Here is a 17,763-nt window from a genome sequence, read left to right as displayed (position 1 = left end):
ACAGATTATTATTCTCAGTAAGATAGGCATTGTCATAGCTGATCAAAACTCGCTATATACTCAGCACCTAGCAAAACTTTTGCCTGTTAATAATGGCTCAATAAATATTTGTTGAGTGAGCAAACCAGTTAACCAGCTCTGACTTGCAGACCCTGGCATTCAAGGCACCGATACCGTTCAGTTCCCACAAGTTGATTCCTTTATGTGATTTCTAAATTTGCCTGAAGCTGATTGATTCAGAAATCAATGAAACTTTTAATAGAACAATAGAGAATCAAGAAATAGACCCACATGCACATTGGTATATCACTTATGACAAAAATAGCATATTAGATCAGTAAATAACAATCAATTAATCAATAGATGGCATTAAAAGTAATTACTGAGGTAAAGCATTAGTAGTTAAAAAACAAAAAGCAGATCCCTTCTGGCTCTTTATACCAAAACGAGAGGCCCGGTGCACGAAATTCATACTAGGGTAGGGTCCCTAAACCTGGCCGGCGATCAGGGATGATCAGGGCCTTCCTTCCCCTGGCTGCTGGCTGCTGGCTGTCAGCCAGTGCCTTCCTTCATTCTGCGCCACCCCCTGGTGCTCAGCGCACATCATAGCAAGCGGTCAAACTCCTGGTCAGTCATACACCCGAGGGGACAATTTGCATATTAGCTTTTTATTATATGGGATAAACTCCACATGATCAAATAATTTAAAATGTTTTTTAAAAAAGACATTATTGCCCTGGCCAGGTGGCTCAGTTGGTAGGAGTGTCGTCCAGTACACCAAATGGTTGTGGGTTTGATCCCCAGGCAGGGCACAAACCTAGACTGAGGGTTCAATCCTAGTCAAGGCAAGTACAGTAGGTAACAGATTGATGTTTCTCTCTCACATGGATGTCTTTCTCTCTCTAAACATATATTCAGGTGATGATTTTAAAAATAAATAAGGTCGATTGATACATACTAACAAAGACATATACTAAAGGTTTACCTTTAGGTGAAAAGGGCAAGAAAATAACACGTGCATATCTATATATATAAAAGCCTAAGTGACCAAATGACTGGTCGACCGGTCTCTATGACACACACTGACCACTAGGGGGCAGACACTCAACACAGAAGCTGCCCCCTGGTGTTCAGTGCACTCCCACAGCCAACCTCCCATGGTCGGCTAACCTTCTGCAGTCCCTCCCCCCGGCTGGCAGAACCTCCTGTGGTCCCTCCCCCTAGCCAACCTCCCACAATCCCATTTGGCCCCGAACACCAGCCAGGCTGAGGGACCCCACCTGTGCATGAATTCGTGCACTGAGCCTCTAGTGAATAGATAATATCTAGAAAAATACAAAAGGAATAGATGAGTGGAGGGAAAAAGTGGTCTTTTACTTTTCATTCTGTACCTTCTGTATACCATTTTTATTCTTTACAAGTATGTGTTAAGCCTAGTCATTAAAAAGAACTTTAATAAAGACTGATCTTAGCAAAGATTTTCTTCATTAAAAATGGAAACAATATTTTTAATATTTGAGAGAACTGCTTTCAAATGCCCATGAACACTTTAAAGGGCTTATTTATCTACAACTAATATGCTTCTTAGTTAATTGATTAAAATAGGTCTCCAAAGACACTGCTTTCCAACCCCTTTCACATACCAGTACACCCAGATCATTGTATTGTTTTACAGCACTGGCCACCAGTGGCTGCAGCCTGCCCTGCCCCACCTGCCAAAGCCAGACCAGCATCCAAGTCTCTGCACCTCCAGCACCCAATGTCAGCCCCAGCCCATTCAGTGGGAGGCTCCTGTACTAGGAACCTCTGTCAAACACCACCACCTTAGTATAATTACTTCAAAATAATGAAGATCCTACAGTAAGTATATGTTACAGTTTTGTGGTGTTGGAAGGCAGGAAGAGAGTGGGTTACTATTTTTTTTTTTTTTTGGAAGGAGGAATAGGGTGGGCTTCTGGGGGTGCTGGTAATACTCATTTTGTTCTGTTTAATTTGTGAAAATCCATGGTGCGCTATATTTAAGAGGTAGTTTTTTGGAATGTATATTATCCTATCTAATAAAAGAGTAATATGCAAATTTACCATCACTCCAAGACACAAGATGGCCGCCCCCATGTGGTCAAATATGGCTGCCCCATGTGGACACAAGATGGCTACCACAAGATGGCTGGCAGGGGAGAGCAGTTGTGGGCAGTTGGGGGGGACCAGGCCTGCAGGGGAGGGCAGTTGGGAGGGACCAGGCCTGCAGGGGGAGGGCAGTTGTGGGGGGACCAGGCCTGCAGGGGGAGGGTAGTTGGGGGGGACCAGGCCTGCAGGGGAGGGCAGCTGTGGGCAATCAGGCCAGCAGGGTGGGCAGTTGGGGGACACCAGGCCAGCAGGGGAGGGCAGTTGGGGGGGACCAGGCGTGCAGGGGAGGGCAGTTGAGGAGGAACCAGGCCTGCAGTGGACAGTTGGGGGGGACCCAGGCCTGCAGGGGAGGGCAGTTGGGAGGGAACAGGCCTGCAGGGGAGGGCAGTAGTGGGCAATCAAGCCAGCAGGGAGGGCAGTTAGGGTAACTGGGCCAGCAGAGGAGGGCAGTTGGGGGAGACCAGGCCAGCAGGGGAGGGCAGTTGGGGGCAATCGGGCCAGCCGGGGAGCATTTAGGCATCAATCAGGCTGGCAGTGGAGTGGTTAGGGGATGATCAGGCTGGCAGGCAAAAGTGGTTAGGGGCAATCAGGCAGAGGCAGGCGAGCAGTTGGGAGCCAGCAGTCCTGGATTGTGAGAGGAATATCAGACTGCCCGTTTAGGCCCAATCCCAGTAGGATCGGGCCTAAACGGGCAGTCGGACATCCCTCAAGGGGTCCCAGATTGGAGAGGGTGCAGGCTGGGCTGAGGGACACTCCCCCCATGCACGAATTTCATTCACCGGGCCTCTAGTACTTGAATATAAAAATGTAAAGAATATGTTACAAATTTGGTCCAATTAGTGAAAATAATGAAGCTCTACAGTATCACATAGTAAATCAAAAGCTGTTGCCTAGCACCTGTGCCTTGCAAGATCCCTTAGGAAAGGAGACACAAGAAAAGGTCTAAGCTGGAGCCCCTCTTGTAGAAAGAATCTATTCAAATTCTTCTGAGCCTTGAGGTTATCAGGTGTAAAATTGCTTGGGGCATCCTGGCTGGGGAGCTCAGTTGGTTAAAGCATCATCTCAATACGTCAAGGTTTCGGGTTCAATCTCCAGTCAGGGCACAAACAAAAAGAAACCAATAAACAAGTGGAACAACAAATCAATGTTTCTCTCTCTCTCCATCTCTCTCTCTAAAATCAATAAATTACAAATCAAAATACTTTTTAATTGTTTGGGGCAAAATAGGTAAGAAAATTTTTTGTATATGATATGCCATTTAGGGTTTCCTGCTAAAGGGTTTCCCTGTAAACTGTCAGCGGTTTACAAAGCAGGAAATGGAGCCCTGACGTTCCGTGACTGGCATGGTAATCACGTCTGCCTGCCCGGAGGCGTGCCCACTCTCACTGTGCTGCACTGGCAGGATGCCTGTCCAGTTGTGATTCACAGCTGTAATGGCAGACCAAGAAACGTCTAAAGTCTAACAGGCCCCTACAGTCCAGCAGGTTGGCCTTCCTGACTGATTGATCACAGTTCACAAAATGAAATTTCCAAAACCCAAATAGAGCACTTGACATGGATCCTATGAGGAAACCAAGGGGGAAAAGGACTAGAGTAAGTCGCCTACTTCCTGGACACGTGAGCTGGGAAATGGAACAGCTAAAAAGCCGGGGCTCGAGGGTGCTACCTGGACACAAGCTCTGTGACCTGGAGCAAAGCCTTTAACATTGCTAAGCCCTGGCCTCTCACATCTGCAAATAGAGACAAAATGCCTACCACATAAGGTTGTTTGAGGATTAAATAAAACAACATATGGACAGCACACTGTGAACTATAAAATGAGAAACAAATACAAGGTGTTGTTGTTTGGCTGTCACACCTTAGTGCTGTCATCAACATCCGACCTTCCCCAAGAAAGCACTTTGACTCTTCAAGTCTAATACATTCCCAGAAGTGAGAAACAGCCATCTCACTCCCAGAAAACCTGCCCAGGACCCAACCTTGTGGCAATTTGCCTCTTTTTCTCCCATGAAGTACTTCATACCTGGTTCAAATTATTCAATCAGATTAACTATATATATAAAAGCCTAAGTGACCGAACGACTGGTCCACTGGTCACTATGATGCGCACTGACCACCAGGGGGCAGATGCTCCCACAGCCAACCTCCCGCAGCCAGCTGGCCCCAATTGGCCCCACCAACCTCCTGTGGCCCCTCACCCCGGCCAGCCAGCCCTGATCAGCCCCAAGCCCCAATCAGGGCAGGAGACAGGCCCAATCGGCCCCAATCACCAGCCAGGCCATGGGACCCCACCCGTGCATGAATTCGTGCACTGAGCCTCTAGTTAAATTACAATTCTTATTGATACAAGACCTCTTACGTTTTTAAAATCTTATTCTATTGATTCAATGGTGCCCTCCCTACTACATGCCGGTTGTGAACAAGTCATTTGTGACTAACAACAAAGTTTGCCACACCGAAAAGAGGTTACATGCATTGGGTTTTGGAGGCCTACAAAGCTAGTTCTAATCCATGAAGCATTATTTATTAACAGAGAGTCTTTGCAAATGTTACTCAACCCTCTGAGCTTCAGTTTCCTCATCAATAAGATGACAATAATAACAGCATTCACCCTTACAAGTCCTTTAATGCCATAATATGTAAACCACTTATTCAGCAGAGGCCATATAAGAGGGCCACAAATTGTTGCTATTCCTGCCATTCAGAGGTAGAGTGTAATTCTCCTGCCTTTGCTTCTGGGCTGGCCTTAGTTACTTGCTTGATTAATACAAGTGGCAGAAATGACATTCTGGGATCTGTGAGGGTAGATCACAAGAAACTTTTTAGCTTCTGCCCACGGCTCTTAGAACACTTGCTCTAGAAATAGCCAGCCACCATGTAAGTCTAACTGCCCTGAGACTCCATGCTATAGGAAACCCAAGCTAACTGTGTGGAGAAGCCACATGCAAAAAGATGCCTGGTTAATCCCAGCTGATACAGCCACCCTAGCCCAGCCACCAGACATGCGCATTAGCAAGTGTTCTAAGGCTCCAGCCCTGGCCACCACCTGACTGAAACTATATGAGAAACCCCAAACAAGAACTACCCATCTGAGCCCAGTCAACCCACAGCACTAAGAAAAATAATAATAAATGATTATTGAAAACCACTAAGTTTGCGGTGGTTTGTTATGCAGCAATGGATATCTGAAACACTCAGCACAGTGCCTGGCACGTGAGATATAGTCAGTACATGTCTACTGCTATTATTAAAGTGATATTGATAAGCTAGAGTGACTTCAAGGTGACGTCTTTTTTAATCAAAGGCAAAGGCACTGCATCATGCTTTCCTGATTGGAAAAGAACAGAGTAAGTTTGGCTGCAATTCCAGAACTGTACAACAATCTTTCTTAACTGTTACTGATGTCACTGTGATTAGGGGTAGGGGCAATTACAAATTATTATTGTGCCAGTGAGTTTTCAATTACTTTTTTCCTTTTTTAATTTATCCTTATTGTTGCAAGTATTACAGATGTCCCCTTTGTTTGTTTGTTTGTTTGTTCCCATTGACCCTCTCCACCCTGCCCCCACTCCTCCCAGGCCTTCACCACTCTATTGTCTGTGTCCATGAGCTATGCATATATGCATATAAGTTCCCATGGATATTTTTTAATAAGGAGGAAGTCAAGGATATATGAAGAGAACAAAACTCCCTCACACTCGATGCATAAGCAAGAACAAAGATGTGCCCATTGGCTTGTGGCATGTTAGTTATGATGAATAAATACAAAGCATAGGGCTGCTGCAAGTGAAATGTGCAATAATACAACTCATGTTAAAAGTAGCAACATGTTCATAGCAATAAATTATATCAATTATAATTGTAACAATATTTTTAAATTTGTACATTTTTATTGTACAATCTATATATATAAAAGCCAAGTGACCAGAACGACAGAATGACCACAATGACCAAAACGACCAGTCACTATGACACACACTGCAGCCCCAACCACCCGAGGCCCCTAACCCTGGCTGGCCCCGCCCCCAACTGGTCCCCCCACCCTGATCGGGGGCGGGGCCGGCTGGCCAACCTCCCAAATCCCCTACCCACCACCGGCCCAGCCCCATCGGCCCCCATTGGGGTGGGCTGGCCGGACCCCACCTGTGCATGAATCTGTGCACCGAACCTCTAGTATTATATATTACGTTATCTTACTAAGATTAACCTATGAGGTGGAGGTTTAGAAATAATACAAATCATCTTTTTTAAATAGAGGTCTTTCTTTTAAAAAATTGATATACCATATTTATTAGTAGTTCTTTTTAAACTGAATTGTGTTGGGAGATCTTGAAATGACTGAGTTCATGACTCACATGCTTCTATAAATGTCTTCATGAGAAGAGCATTTTAAAAAAGCAAATGTATAATTTGCTTTATTTTGTCACATATATTTGAGGTTTCATCAGAATCTATGTGTTTCTATGGTAGTATCTAAGATTTTCAAGATTGTCCATTAGTTGCATCACACCAGAAAAAGCAGTAAGACTGTTGAGTTGAGGCCTGCTGCTCTGGGATAGCATCTCGGGCCCACACTCAGCATCGCTCAGAATATACCTCCACATTCCACCTGGTGGTGCCCAGGGACCGACGATCAGACGCAGCCTTCCTTTCCCTGAGTCCTGCCAACACGGACACTTCATTAGGGAAAGCCTCCATTAGCCATGGCCAACCTGAGTGCCTACAGCAGTATTTCTCAGACCTTTTTAAGACCCTACGGGGCCCCAATGTAGACTTTAATTATTGTGTAAATATGTACACATAATGAAAATTTACACAAACTGTTTATGCGGATCTCAGAATAATCCCTGCTCAGTGAGGGGAGTAAGTGAAAAGCAGAGTCAGAAACTTTTTCCTGGATGTCTCTTTAAAAGGAGGACAGACTGATGATTCATCGATGAGAAGTGCAGAGAATCAGAAAACAAATTTAAATGGGGGAAGAAAATGACCCTGTGGAGCAGAAAAGAACAGAGACGTAGCAGAAGAAATGGGGGAGGATGGTGAGCCTGATGTTGATCATAAAATAAAAAAGCAGTCACCCGAATGTAAAACAGAATACAGGGACAGAAGAAGAGCTATGAGCAGGTGAGCCGTGAAGACAAGGAGGCAGGCAGGATGATTTCTTTACGCCTGCAGGATTACAAACTAACCAGAGGAAAACAAGACCTCAGCAAGTTGGTACAATTACATATGTTATTATAAAGAAAGGATGTTAAAGGCATCAAACTGCAAACCTCAACTCGTGATCTCAAAGGAAAATCAACATTTAACATTTTATTACTAATTATTTCCCCTACCTCATAATTAGATTTAAAATTGAATTAAGATGAACATGTATTACTTTATGGAAAAAAATAGCCTTCTTGAAGTTTATTATGAGAAAGTTTAGGTGATATTTTAGTTCTAAAATAAAACATGTATCTATGAAGCATGTATGATGATGCTATGAGATGTTCTTTAAAAAAAGACAACACATTGCGGGCGGATCACGAGCATTCTTGTGTTTTCATATTACACAGTGTTTTACATAAATGTTAAAGGCACGCCTTAAAATTAAATACCCATTGCATTTTGAAGTTATTTATTACATGTTCTTACAAGCTAATATCTTTTTAAAGTATGATACTTTGTAAAACGTTTTTTGTACTCGTTCAATAGAAACTTATCTGGACACTGGATAAAGCTAGCAATAAAACTACTGGTACACAATGTGTTAATTAAGCTTAAGCTTGCCATAAATGTAAATGCCCTGGCTAATAGTCTAACCAGAAAAATAACAAAACACACACATGCACACACATGCACACACACACACACAAAAAAAAAAAAAAAAAAAACCAACAGGAACAGTTCACTCCCCTCACCAGCAAAGGGCAAGTTTTACATGAAACCCTGTGTGTGTGTGTGTGTGTGTGTGTGTGTGTGTGTGTGTGTGCCTCCCTTCCTCTCTCTATCTCTCCCCTTCCTCTCTCTCTCTCTCTCCTCTTCTCTCTCTCTCTCTCTCTCTCTCTCTCTCTCACCTTCCTTTCTAAGGGGTCTTGGATGGAAGCACTTTTTTAAAACATGTTTTTATTGAGAGAAAGGGAGAGGGAGAGACAGAAACAGGGATGGCCTAGCTGTCTCCTGCACTCCCCCTACTGGGGATAGAGCCCAAAACTCAGGCCTGTGCCCTGCCCTGGAATCGAATCAGCAACCTCTTAGTGCATGGGAGGACACTCAACCACCTGAGCCACACCGGTGGGGCCGATGGAGGCTCTTTTTAAGGACCACACAATCTATTTGCAGACCTCAGTTAAAACAGTGATTCCATAGGGCAGAAATGAAGTAATGCCGGAGAATTCAAAAATTTTGACAAACAAATACAGTGGTTACAAAGGGATCTAGCTCTCTGGTATCTTGTTCAAGCAGAGAAAAATGGAAGGAAAATGATTTCCCCTAGGTCCTGCTTGCTCTCCTTCAGGGCCCACTCAATCTTCTGATAACGCAAGTCTTCTAGGAGCATCTGGGGGAACTGACCTAAGTAGCCTAGGCTACCCTATGGGTTAAATTCTGAGCAAGCAGAAGCCAAGTTCATGACCTCCAGTGAAGTAGAAGCAGGTCTGGGACCTCAGAAGTCAGAAAATATATCAGAAAAAGACTCATCGAAACTGAAGATACCACAGTGAGAAACTCATTCAGTGACACTGATGTTAAATCTCACTTTCCTTTTTCTGATTTCTGCTGACAAAGTTAGAAAACAAGAAAGACAACTCTGGCTCCACAGGACATACGTGTGACTCTCAGCAGCTCAGGGATCACAGCACGGAACTGAAGATACAGAACCAAAGTCAGCCCCTGGGTAAGTGAGAGGTGATGCTCCCCTCTGGTCCTGCCGGAGACTGAACACACTTGATCACCCACCACCCAACCAACCCGCTCCCCACCTCCCAGAGCTCCTGTGCCCCTCACTCGGCTCTGTCATGTCTTTTTTTCTATATAAGACCTTCTGACAGGCTGTAGATTTTATATTCCCCAGCTTCCTGCTAAAATCTAAATTCTACAAGTCAAAATCCCTTTGTCTGTTTTGTTCAGACACATCATGCCTGGCACTTGTACAAGCGAAAAGATATTTTCTGAATGAGTATCACAGAAGTAAATGGGAAAGAATATTTTAAAATTATACATGAGCACATAAAAAATAAGACCAACATCACTTTTGTTGTCTTCTCGCCAAAAAGCTGAGCCAGAAGAAGCAATGAGGAAGCAATCAGACTAAGATGTTGGGACTTTCTACAAAGCAACTGGCCTGGGATTCTGCAAAAATACTAATGTCATGGTAGAAAAAGAGGAGAGGAGTTGCTTTAGATGAGAGACATGACAAGCCAAGGTAATACATGATCTCTGACTGGAACCTGGATTTTTTTTTAAACACCTGTTAAGGCCATTTAGGGACAAATGAAAAAGCTGAGTATGGACCCTATGCTCAGCACTATTGTATTTGTGAGATAATGCTGTTATAGTCGTGTGGGGGATCTGTCCTTTTTCCTAAAAGATATATACTGAAGTATTTAGGGGTGAAGTGTTAGAATGTCTGCAATTTACTTTCAGGTGGTTCAGGGGAAAACAAAAAAAAAGTAGTGTTATTTAGATACATTAGAAAGAGAACGCAAGAGTGGCAAAATGTTAGCCCTACTATGTGAGATGTCTACAAACAATTCACTGTACTACTCCTTTAACTGTTTTATAAATTTGAAAATTTTTCAAAATAAGCCACGGGAAAAGCAGAGTTTCTTTTTATAAAAGAACTCATCCTAGAGAGACAGTGGAATCAATGGAAGAGCGGTCAGCCCAGGAGTGGGAGGGCTGTGCTCTTCACCTCCCTACACGCTCAGCTACATCAGCCCTCCAGAAAACAACTGAGACCCGGAGCCACACCTGCTCTCTCCAGTGCCTGCGGTCCATGCCCACCGTTCCTCCTTTGAGGCATGTTCAGATCCTTCCCACTCCACGAAACCTTCCCAGATTGCTCCCTTCCCAGCACCCAACATATTTAACTTAAACTTCACCACCTCCTACTGCACCTCCAGCATCCCATGCATCACAAATGCCACGGATACTAGTTCCTGTGCACATGCCTGTCTTTCCTGCTCAACCAGGAGTCTCTCCATCACAAGCAGAGACGAGAAACCCACCCTCCCTACTTTCTATCTCTAGCAGAGCTTGCACCACAGCAAGTACTCAAAACAAACCTTGATTAAAAACTTTCTGTCCCTCACCTGTCCTCATGTCTAATAAGATGATAGTCAATATTTATCATCACACTCTGTTACTTCTGCTGTCACAGGAATGCAGGCCATGTAGTTTAGTGCATTGCTAGTGTGTCCACATCCTGGGGAAAGCAGAGTACTCTTTGAAGACAGGCATCAAACACCCACAGCTCCCAGCATGAAAGAAGCATGCAATAAATGGTGAAGGATTGAGTGAATGAATGCCTGTTCCATTTTCAAACACATTATAAATTATAAAAACTAAGATAAATGAAAGTATAATAGTTGCACAGACTTGCAAGCACTAAAAATTAGCTAAACCTGTTGGACACAATTAAATTTGAAGACGTTGCCCTAGCCGGTTTGGTTCAGTGGATAGAGCATCAACCTGCAGACTGAAGGGTCCCTGGGTTTGATTCAGGTCAGGGACATGTACCTCGGTTACAGGGTCCTCCCCAGCCCAGGCCCTGGTCGGGCTCGTGCAGGAGGCAACCAGTCAATGTGTTTCTCTCACATCAATGTTTCTCTCTGTCTTTCCCACTCTCTTTAAAAATCAGTGGAAAAATATCCTCCGGTGAGGATTAAAAAATAAAATAAGATAAATTTGAACACTTTTTCTAATTTATGGACTCAAAATCTTTGTATGTCCCAGCACCTATTTTAAAGAGGAAGCTTTGCTTTCTATATATCATTGGAAAAGGGAAATTATCATTTAAACAGTATCAAGTTTATTAAATAAAAATTTTAAGTATTATAAAATATTAACTTTCATCAGCTTCAAAGTTTGTTGCTCCCAAATTTTGCATGTAGCCCTAACCAGTTTGGCTCAGTGGCTAGAGCGTCGGCCTGCAGACTGAAGGGTCCCAGGTTCGATTCCGGTCAAGGGCATGTACCTTGGCTGCAGGCACATACCCAGTAGGGAGTGTGCAGGAGGCAGCTGATCGATGTTTCTAACTCTCTATCCCTCTCCCTTCCTCTCTATAAAAAAACCAATAAAATATATATATTTTTTTAAATTTCTGCATGTAACCAAACTTTCAAATCTGAGAACAATCAGAGAAGTGATTCCACCCCAGATACTAAGTCATCAATTTCTTCTTGCACATTTTTCTTTGCTTCTTCTAACATTTCTTGTGTTTCTTCTTGAGAATGGCTAATGAAAACATCACCAACTTGATAAGGTATCATTAAGCAGCTAGGATCTGCAAGCATGATGTCCTCACGTGCATCTTCTAAAATTCTGGAGTTGTTTCTTTTTTGATATCTATTTCTTCCTTCTGTTCTGTGATTCTACTTGTATGCTGTGCAGATTTGTTTATCTTTTGTTGATTTTCAAAGGCAACATTGACATCTTCTGCAGCTGCCTCTTCGTGGTGGCCGCCATCTTGGGACTGGACCATGGTGAGAGGCTGTATCATTTACGTTGATTCTCTGCCCAGTACCACCAACGCTGAACCACACTTTCCACAGGGGTTCAATTTAATAGAGGAATCAGTTGTAGTAAAAAATGCATTATATTGCTAGCCTCTCTGCACACCCTCTCCACACTCGCCCTCCCCCCCCCCCTCCCAAGGAAATGCTACTTTCTGGGAAAGAAAATAAAAATGTGTATGTTAACAAAATCTCAGACTGAAAAGAAAAGCAAATGTGATAGTTGCCTAGCCCAGTCCTCCCGGTATATTCATTCCTTCAACAATGACACCGACAGCCAAAACCGGTTTGGCTCGGTGGATAGAGCGTCGACCTGCAGACTGAAGGGTCCCAGGTTCGATTCTGGTCAGGGGCATGTACCCTGGTTGCGGGCACATCCCCAGTGGGGGGTGTGCAGGAGGCAGTTGATCGATGTTTCTCATCGATGTTTCTAACTCTCTATCCCTCTCCCTTCTTCTGTGTAAAAAATCAATAAAATATATTTTTTTAAAAAAACAAAAACAATGACCCCGACAAATTCAAGTAACCTTATAGAACACTTACAGTAACGGGAGCTTCCTATTGCTCAAAGCAGTCCATTTGAGGCTCCACAGTGCTGACTGATATGCCTACTGTGAGCAGAAATCTATTCCACTCCTGTGTCCTCAAGAACCACATGCATCTTACATGTGAAGGCCTGTACATATGTACCTGAAGACCCCACTGCTCAGATGTCCCACCAAATCCCAGGTATTTGATTTCTAGGTGATGTACACCATACAGATTCAACAAGGCCAAAAAGAGATACATCATCAAGCTCCTTATCAGAAGCAGGAGTGTCTTCAGTTGTCTCTTCACCACTCAGCTGTTGAGGAAGTGGCAGAAATCTCTAAAATGTTGTCAAGACAACCAAAGTCCAAATATAAATCTCTTTGGGATTCCACTCAGAAGTAGTTTTTAAGTGTACACCATACACACCCAGAGAAAATAATAAAAGAAAGATCCTCTCCTCCCACTCCTTTTTTCCTCTTCCTTCTCTCCTCCTCTTCCCTCTCCTCCTCTTTCTCCTCCCCCTCCTCCCCCTCCTCCTCCTCCTCTCCTCTTCCTCCTTCCCTCCTCCTCCTCCTCTCCTCTTCCTCCTTCCCTCCTCCTCCTCTTCCCTCTCCTCCTCTTTCTCCTCCCCCTCCTCCCCCTCCTCCTCCTCCTCTCCTCTTCCTCCTCCTCCTCTCTCTCCTCCTCCTCCTCCTTCTTCTCTCCTCTTTCTCCTCCTCCTCCTCCTTCTTCTCTCCTCTTCCTCCCTCCTCCTCCTTCTCCCTCCTCCTCCTCCTCTTGCTTTTTCTTCTCTCTCTCTCTCTCTCTCTCTCTCTCTCTCTCTCTCTCTCTCTCTCTCCTCTTGCTTTTTGCCGGGGGTAATGTGGGTTAAAAATGCATACTGGGAAGCTTTCCACCTTTGGGGTTGGAACAGCTGTTGCCTCAGTATTGTTTTTGTTAGTTTTTTGGGGTTTTTTTTTTAACATACTTGGCTGTTTTTAAGGGAGTTGTTTTTAAGCTCCATGCTTTATAATACTAATTGAGATTACAGTGTGGGACAATTGGTACTCTATTGGCAAAAACCTAGGGTCCTAGGTATCCAGCTAGAACCCCTATCAAACACACCCTCCTGTATGGTTAGCTTCCAATAGATGGCCCAACTCACCCCAAGAAAGGTCATTCACAAAAGCTTTGGGATAAAAAACGAGGAAGTACACCCATAAGAATAATGAGAGTCAAGAATTTATAAAAGGATATCTAAAGAAATCCAAGGTGCTTGAGTCCTTGGTTTTTCCAACAGCACAAAGCATTCAGAGAATGTTCCACAGACTACTGTCAATTCCATGTGGGAGCCTTTGCCAAAAGAAATAACATCAGACATACCCTAACATCAGGGCTGAAAGGCACAGGTACAGGTAGAGAAGACATCTGGCCCACTCTCACTTCCACCTGCTACAAATGACCCTCTTGCCAGGAACCTCTGACCCCACCATGGAAGCAAGAGACTACAGTGAAGATAAAAGTCTACTCTACCTATGCCTAAAACAACCTTGGGAAGCACATCCCCAAGTAATCACTAAGCAATCAAAGTTAAAGATCAGGCACAAAAAGGCCCCCAACCTCTCCAGTGAGATAGCAAGAGTCCAATTAGGAGGCCCACATTTTCCATCACCTTCTCAAGGGGGCCCAACAGAAAGTGATCCCAAGAGAGGGTGTGCCTGCTAGGGTCTTGGTTATACTGAGACTTCAGGGAGGTGTGGCAGTGCTAAAAAAACAGGAAGCTTAGTGCTAGCCACATGCAACACTTCACAGATCTCCTGACACAAACAGCAGAGGAGCTCAGGGTTCTTATCAAATTTTTGAAAGGACTTCTAGACTTTCGTAAGTCCAGCCACTGACCCACAGAGTTCTCTCTCAAATCAAGAGAACAAACCCAAGGCAGTTACAATTGTTTACCCAAATGCTCTCTCACCCCCAAAAAAAATCACCGTATTTGGGTGAACAATTGAGAATATAGCCTGTCACACATCTTGTCCAGGACAGGACCGGCAAATAATAAGGTCACTGGCCTTTCAAATAAGATATCCTCTGACCTAAGTAAGACTAAAACCTAGAGCCATTCTCAAAAAAATTTTTTAAAAGGCCATGAAAGTGGTGTGATATGGTTGGTACATCAAAGCCTCTGTTTGTTCAGAAATATCTTTCCTGCTCTGTTTTGGGACTGTTCTCCTTTTCCAAGCTCAGACTCCTATGCCAACAGAGTCGAGTCACTGCAAAGAACAAGCAAACCAGGGTGAGGCATGTGTCCAGGACGCCACTAAGAGTGTGCTTCATTCTCAGAGATAAGAGAAAAAGAAGTGAAGGGATTTCTCCCAGCTTTCTCATCTCCCAAGCTTGCGCACTGTCACCTGGAATCATAGCTTGGCAGGAAATGGTACCACATATCTAAGAAGATCATCTGATATAGTCCTCTGCCTTAAAAGAAAAGATGTTATTATATCCATTTTACAAAGGAGGTGACTGCGATACTTGTCCAAAGCTGCACAGCTAGTGAGTGGGGGAAGAATGGGGACCCGGATGCTGCCTCCTGGGGCAGGCAGGGCCCTTTCCACTGATCTGTTTCCTTATAGAAAGACATGGAGATTTATCAAACAGTGAACTTGAAAATAATTCATGTGATGGGGCAGGGCCTGTGCCATTCAAGGAGATGACAAGGGAGAAAACATGAGGGGGGGGGGGGTAGGAGGCCAAATATTTCCTACATCATTTGTTCTCATGGCCTCGCCTGACACACACAACACGTGTCGAAGTTGCTTCTCGATTCCCTGGGACATGACATTCCTTCTAAGTCTTGGAAGGCCTTCTAAGAGTCCGAAATGACTCCTCACAAGGAAAACACGGGATCCCTGGGACTGATGTCTGGACTACATTACAGAGCCTGGCAGACCGTGAAACCTACCCCTGACACACTGAGAAAGGTCAACAGAGGAAGCCCAGAGCAGCCTCCTGTTCAGATCCCACCGGCGGCTGAGCCAGCCAGGGGGCAGGAGCACCAGGCGGGTTGTGCAGGAGCAACAGGCAGTGTGCCAGATGCCCTGGGACTCGAGGGGAACCCCACAGCCCAGGGGACACGAGAGTTCTGGCCAAGGACAGCCGTAGGAGACGGTCAGGAACCCCTCCTGTCAAAGGTTCCAGAGGAGCCTGGTCGTAGCCTGGACACCCCGCTGAGCTGCCACAAGTCAATCCTAGCCTAGAATCATTTCCTCTTTATACACTTCCTGTACATCCATCTTGACAGGCCAGTTAGCATTTCTTTGAGACGCGTAAGGACGGGTCTACCCCCCCCCCCCCCCCCACCGATGCTCCTGTTTCTGGAAATGGTTTTCGTGGGACCAATGGTTTTCCTTGCCAAGCGCAGTACAAATGGGTACGGGCGCCAAGGCTGCTGGAAACACCGCTTGAACCCGGCTCTTTCCAAAGAAATAACTCTGGAATTGAACACTGCCCCCACCCCACGCCCCAGAAAAGGCCAGAAAGGGGAAGAAGTGACCGTCAGCCCTCTCTGAACTCCCCGGGGCGGTTTTCCAAGGGCTGCCGGGTCCTCGGCCAGGTCCGCCGGGACCCACCGCTTGGGAGTTTGTTTTCGCCTTTGTGTCTGGCTTCTCTCTCGTTTCTTCGGGCTCAGAAGGACCCACTTCGGAAGGGGGCGGGTGGCAGGGGGCTTGCTCACCCCGCTTTCACCTGGGGCACAGAAGTTTTCCAGGCGCAACACCCGCCGCCCCCGCCTCCCCGCCGGCCGGCGTCCCCTCGCGCCCTCCCACCTTCGCTGGCCCCGGAGGCCGGGGGGGACTCGGCGCCCTGCCGGGTCCGAGGAACTTAAAGTTTCCGCCGGAAGGAAATTATCAAAAGCGCAGGAGAAAGCCCTCCACGGCCGTGGCCAGGACCCGCCGCGGCTCTGGGTTCCAGCGGAGGGTCCCGGGCGGCCCGGCCCCGCGAGGCCCGAGCGGATCCCGGGAACCCGGCCGGCGGGGGTGGGACGGGTTCAGAAAGCCGAGCAGGCTCGGACCCGAACCCCAACAGGGCTGGGACGCGGCGGGGTTGTGGGGTGGTAGGAGGGCCAGGGGCACCGGGACAAGGTGGGCGCACGGGCCAGGGACGGCAGGGGACGACGGGGTGCGGGGGCACCCGGGGGGCACGGAGACTACGGGGGCGCTTGGGGAGCGCCGGGACGGGCGAGGGGAGGTGGACGCGGGGGAATAGGAGGGCGTACAGACCAAGGGGAATCAGGGGGGGTGTCTCGGGACAAAAGGGGGTGCAGGGGCCAAGAGGGGTGCAAGAACGACAGGAGAGCAGGGGGCGTGGGAGGCGCACGGTCGAGGGTGTCCCCGGCGGGTGGCAGCGCAGGACTCACCCCGAGAAGGCACACTTTGAGCTCCCGTATCGCCATCATGTGCTCGGGACCGGTCCGGGCAGGGGCTCAGCATCCTCCGGGGCCCCGGCCGCGCCGCGCCCACGCCGAGCCAGCGTCCTCCAGTCTCCGCCTTTCCCTCGCGGCGCCGCTGGCGGAACCGCCGCCGCTGCTATTTCTGGGCCTGCCGCGGCCGGTCACGTGGCCCCGCCGGCTCCTCCCGGGGCTTCGGCCTGACTCCTCGGCCCCCGGCTCCCAGGAACGCCCCCAGACCGCGTCAGCCGCCCCGGGACGTGCGGCGGTCCTGGAGGTGCCTCGTCCCTCAGACCCACTCAGCGGCGAGCCCGGCTTCTGCAGAGCCCGCTCTGGCATCTGCCTCTCCAGCCCCGACCGGCTGCAGTGCCCCGGGGGTGGAAGGAGGACAGGACCCCACGACCCGCTGCGTCACTGACTATTCCCTTCCTCATCTGGAAAAATTAAAAAAAAAAAAAAAAGTGCATGCTGTCAGTCGAGGTCATTTACACAGGAGCATTTTGAAGTCTGTGTCCATCCCGTCGTTAAATGACATTAGAGGTTCCTGGCAGAAATGAAGCCCAGTAAGAGACATCTCCTGCAGTTCCTAACACTGGGGCTCAATTGACCCCGTGTAGCTCTTGGCTCTCAGCCCTGAGTTCGTTTTTCTGTATGTAAAATTGAAAACGGTTCTAGAAGCAATATTCTATTCCTCCCTCCAAAGCAGGCATATCAGTGTCTGAAAAGGAAACACACATTCTAGAGAAGAAGCTGCCTTGCTCAGTACAGAAAAGGCTACAACCTGCCCGGGCAGACAGACACCCAGCCCTCAGACTCTAGAAATACGTAGCTCCAGGCAGACCTGCATCCTTTCTTAACCTGCAAACGAAAAGAGGTTCCGGCTGGAGACAGTCAAAGGCTTGTGGGAACTGCCCTCTTTTGTTCACCATGCACGGCTCAGTGTGCCTCATCCACTCAGATGACTACTTG

General features: G+C 46.7%; 1 protein-coding gene across 2 annotated transcripts in view; it reads right to left on the bottom strand.

Moving 5' to 3' along the window:
- RAB31 (RAB31, member RAS oncogene family) overlaps nucleotides 1–17,146 on the bottom strand; it is a 119,726-nt gene extending 102,580 nt beyond the window's left edge. Inside the window, exon 1 of one of the 2 annotated variants that reach the window (XR_008557594.1) lies at nucleotides 16,765–17,146. Coding sequence is in view for 1 of the 2 variants with exons in the window: in XM_008159802.3 (XP_008158024.1) it covers nucleotides 16,765–16,803 (39 nt within the window). In the remaining variant the exon portion in view is untranslated. The remainder of the gene's footprint in view (nucleotides 1–16,764) is intronic. The other variant, XM_008159802.3, reaches the window with a different exon arrangement.
- Nucleotides 17,147–17,763: the final 617 nt, after the last annotated feature.

Source organism: Eptesicus fuscus, chromosome 12, assembly GCF_027574615.1.
Source record: "Eptesicus fuscus isolate TK198812 chromosome 12, DD_ASM_mEF_20220401, whole genome shotgun sequence".
Taxonomy (NCBI): domain Eukaryota; kingdom Metazoa; phylum Chordata; class Mammalia; order Chiroptera; family Vespertilionidae; genus Eptesicus; species Eptesicus fuscus.
This window is presented reverse-complemented; position numbering and strand designations above follow the sequence as displayed.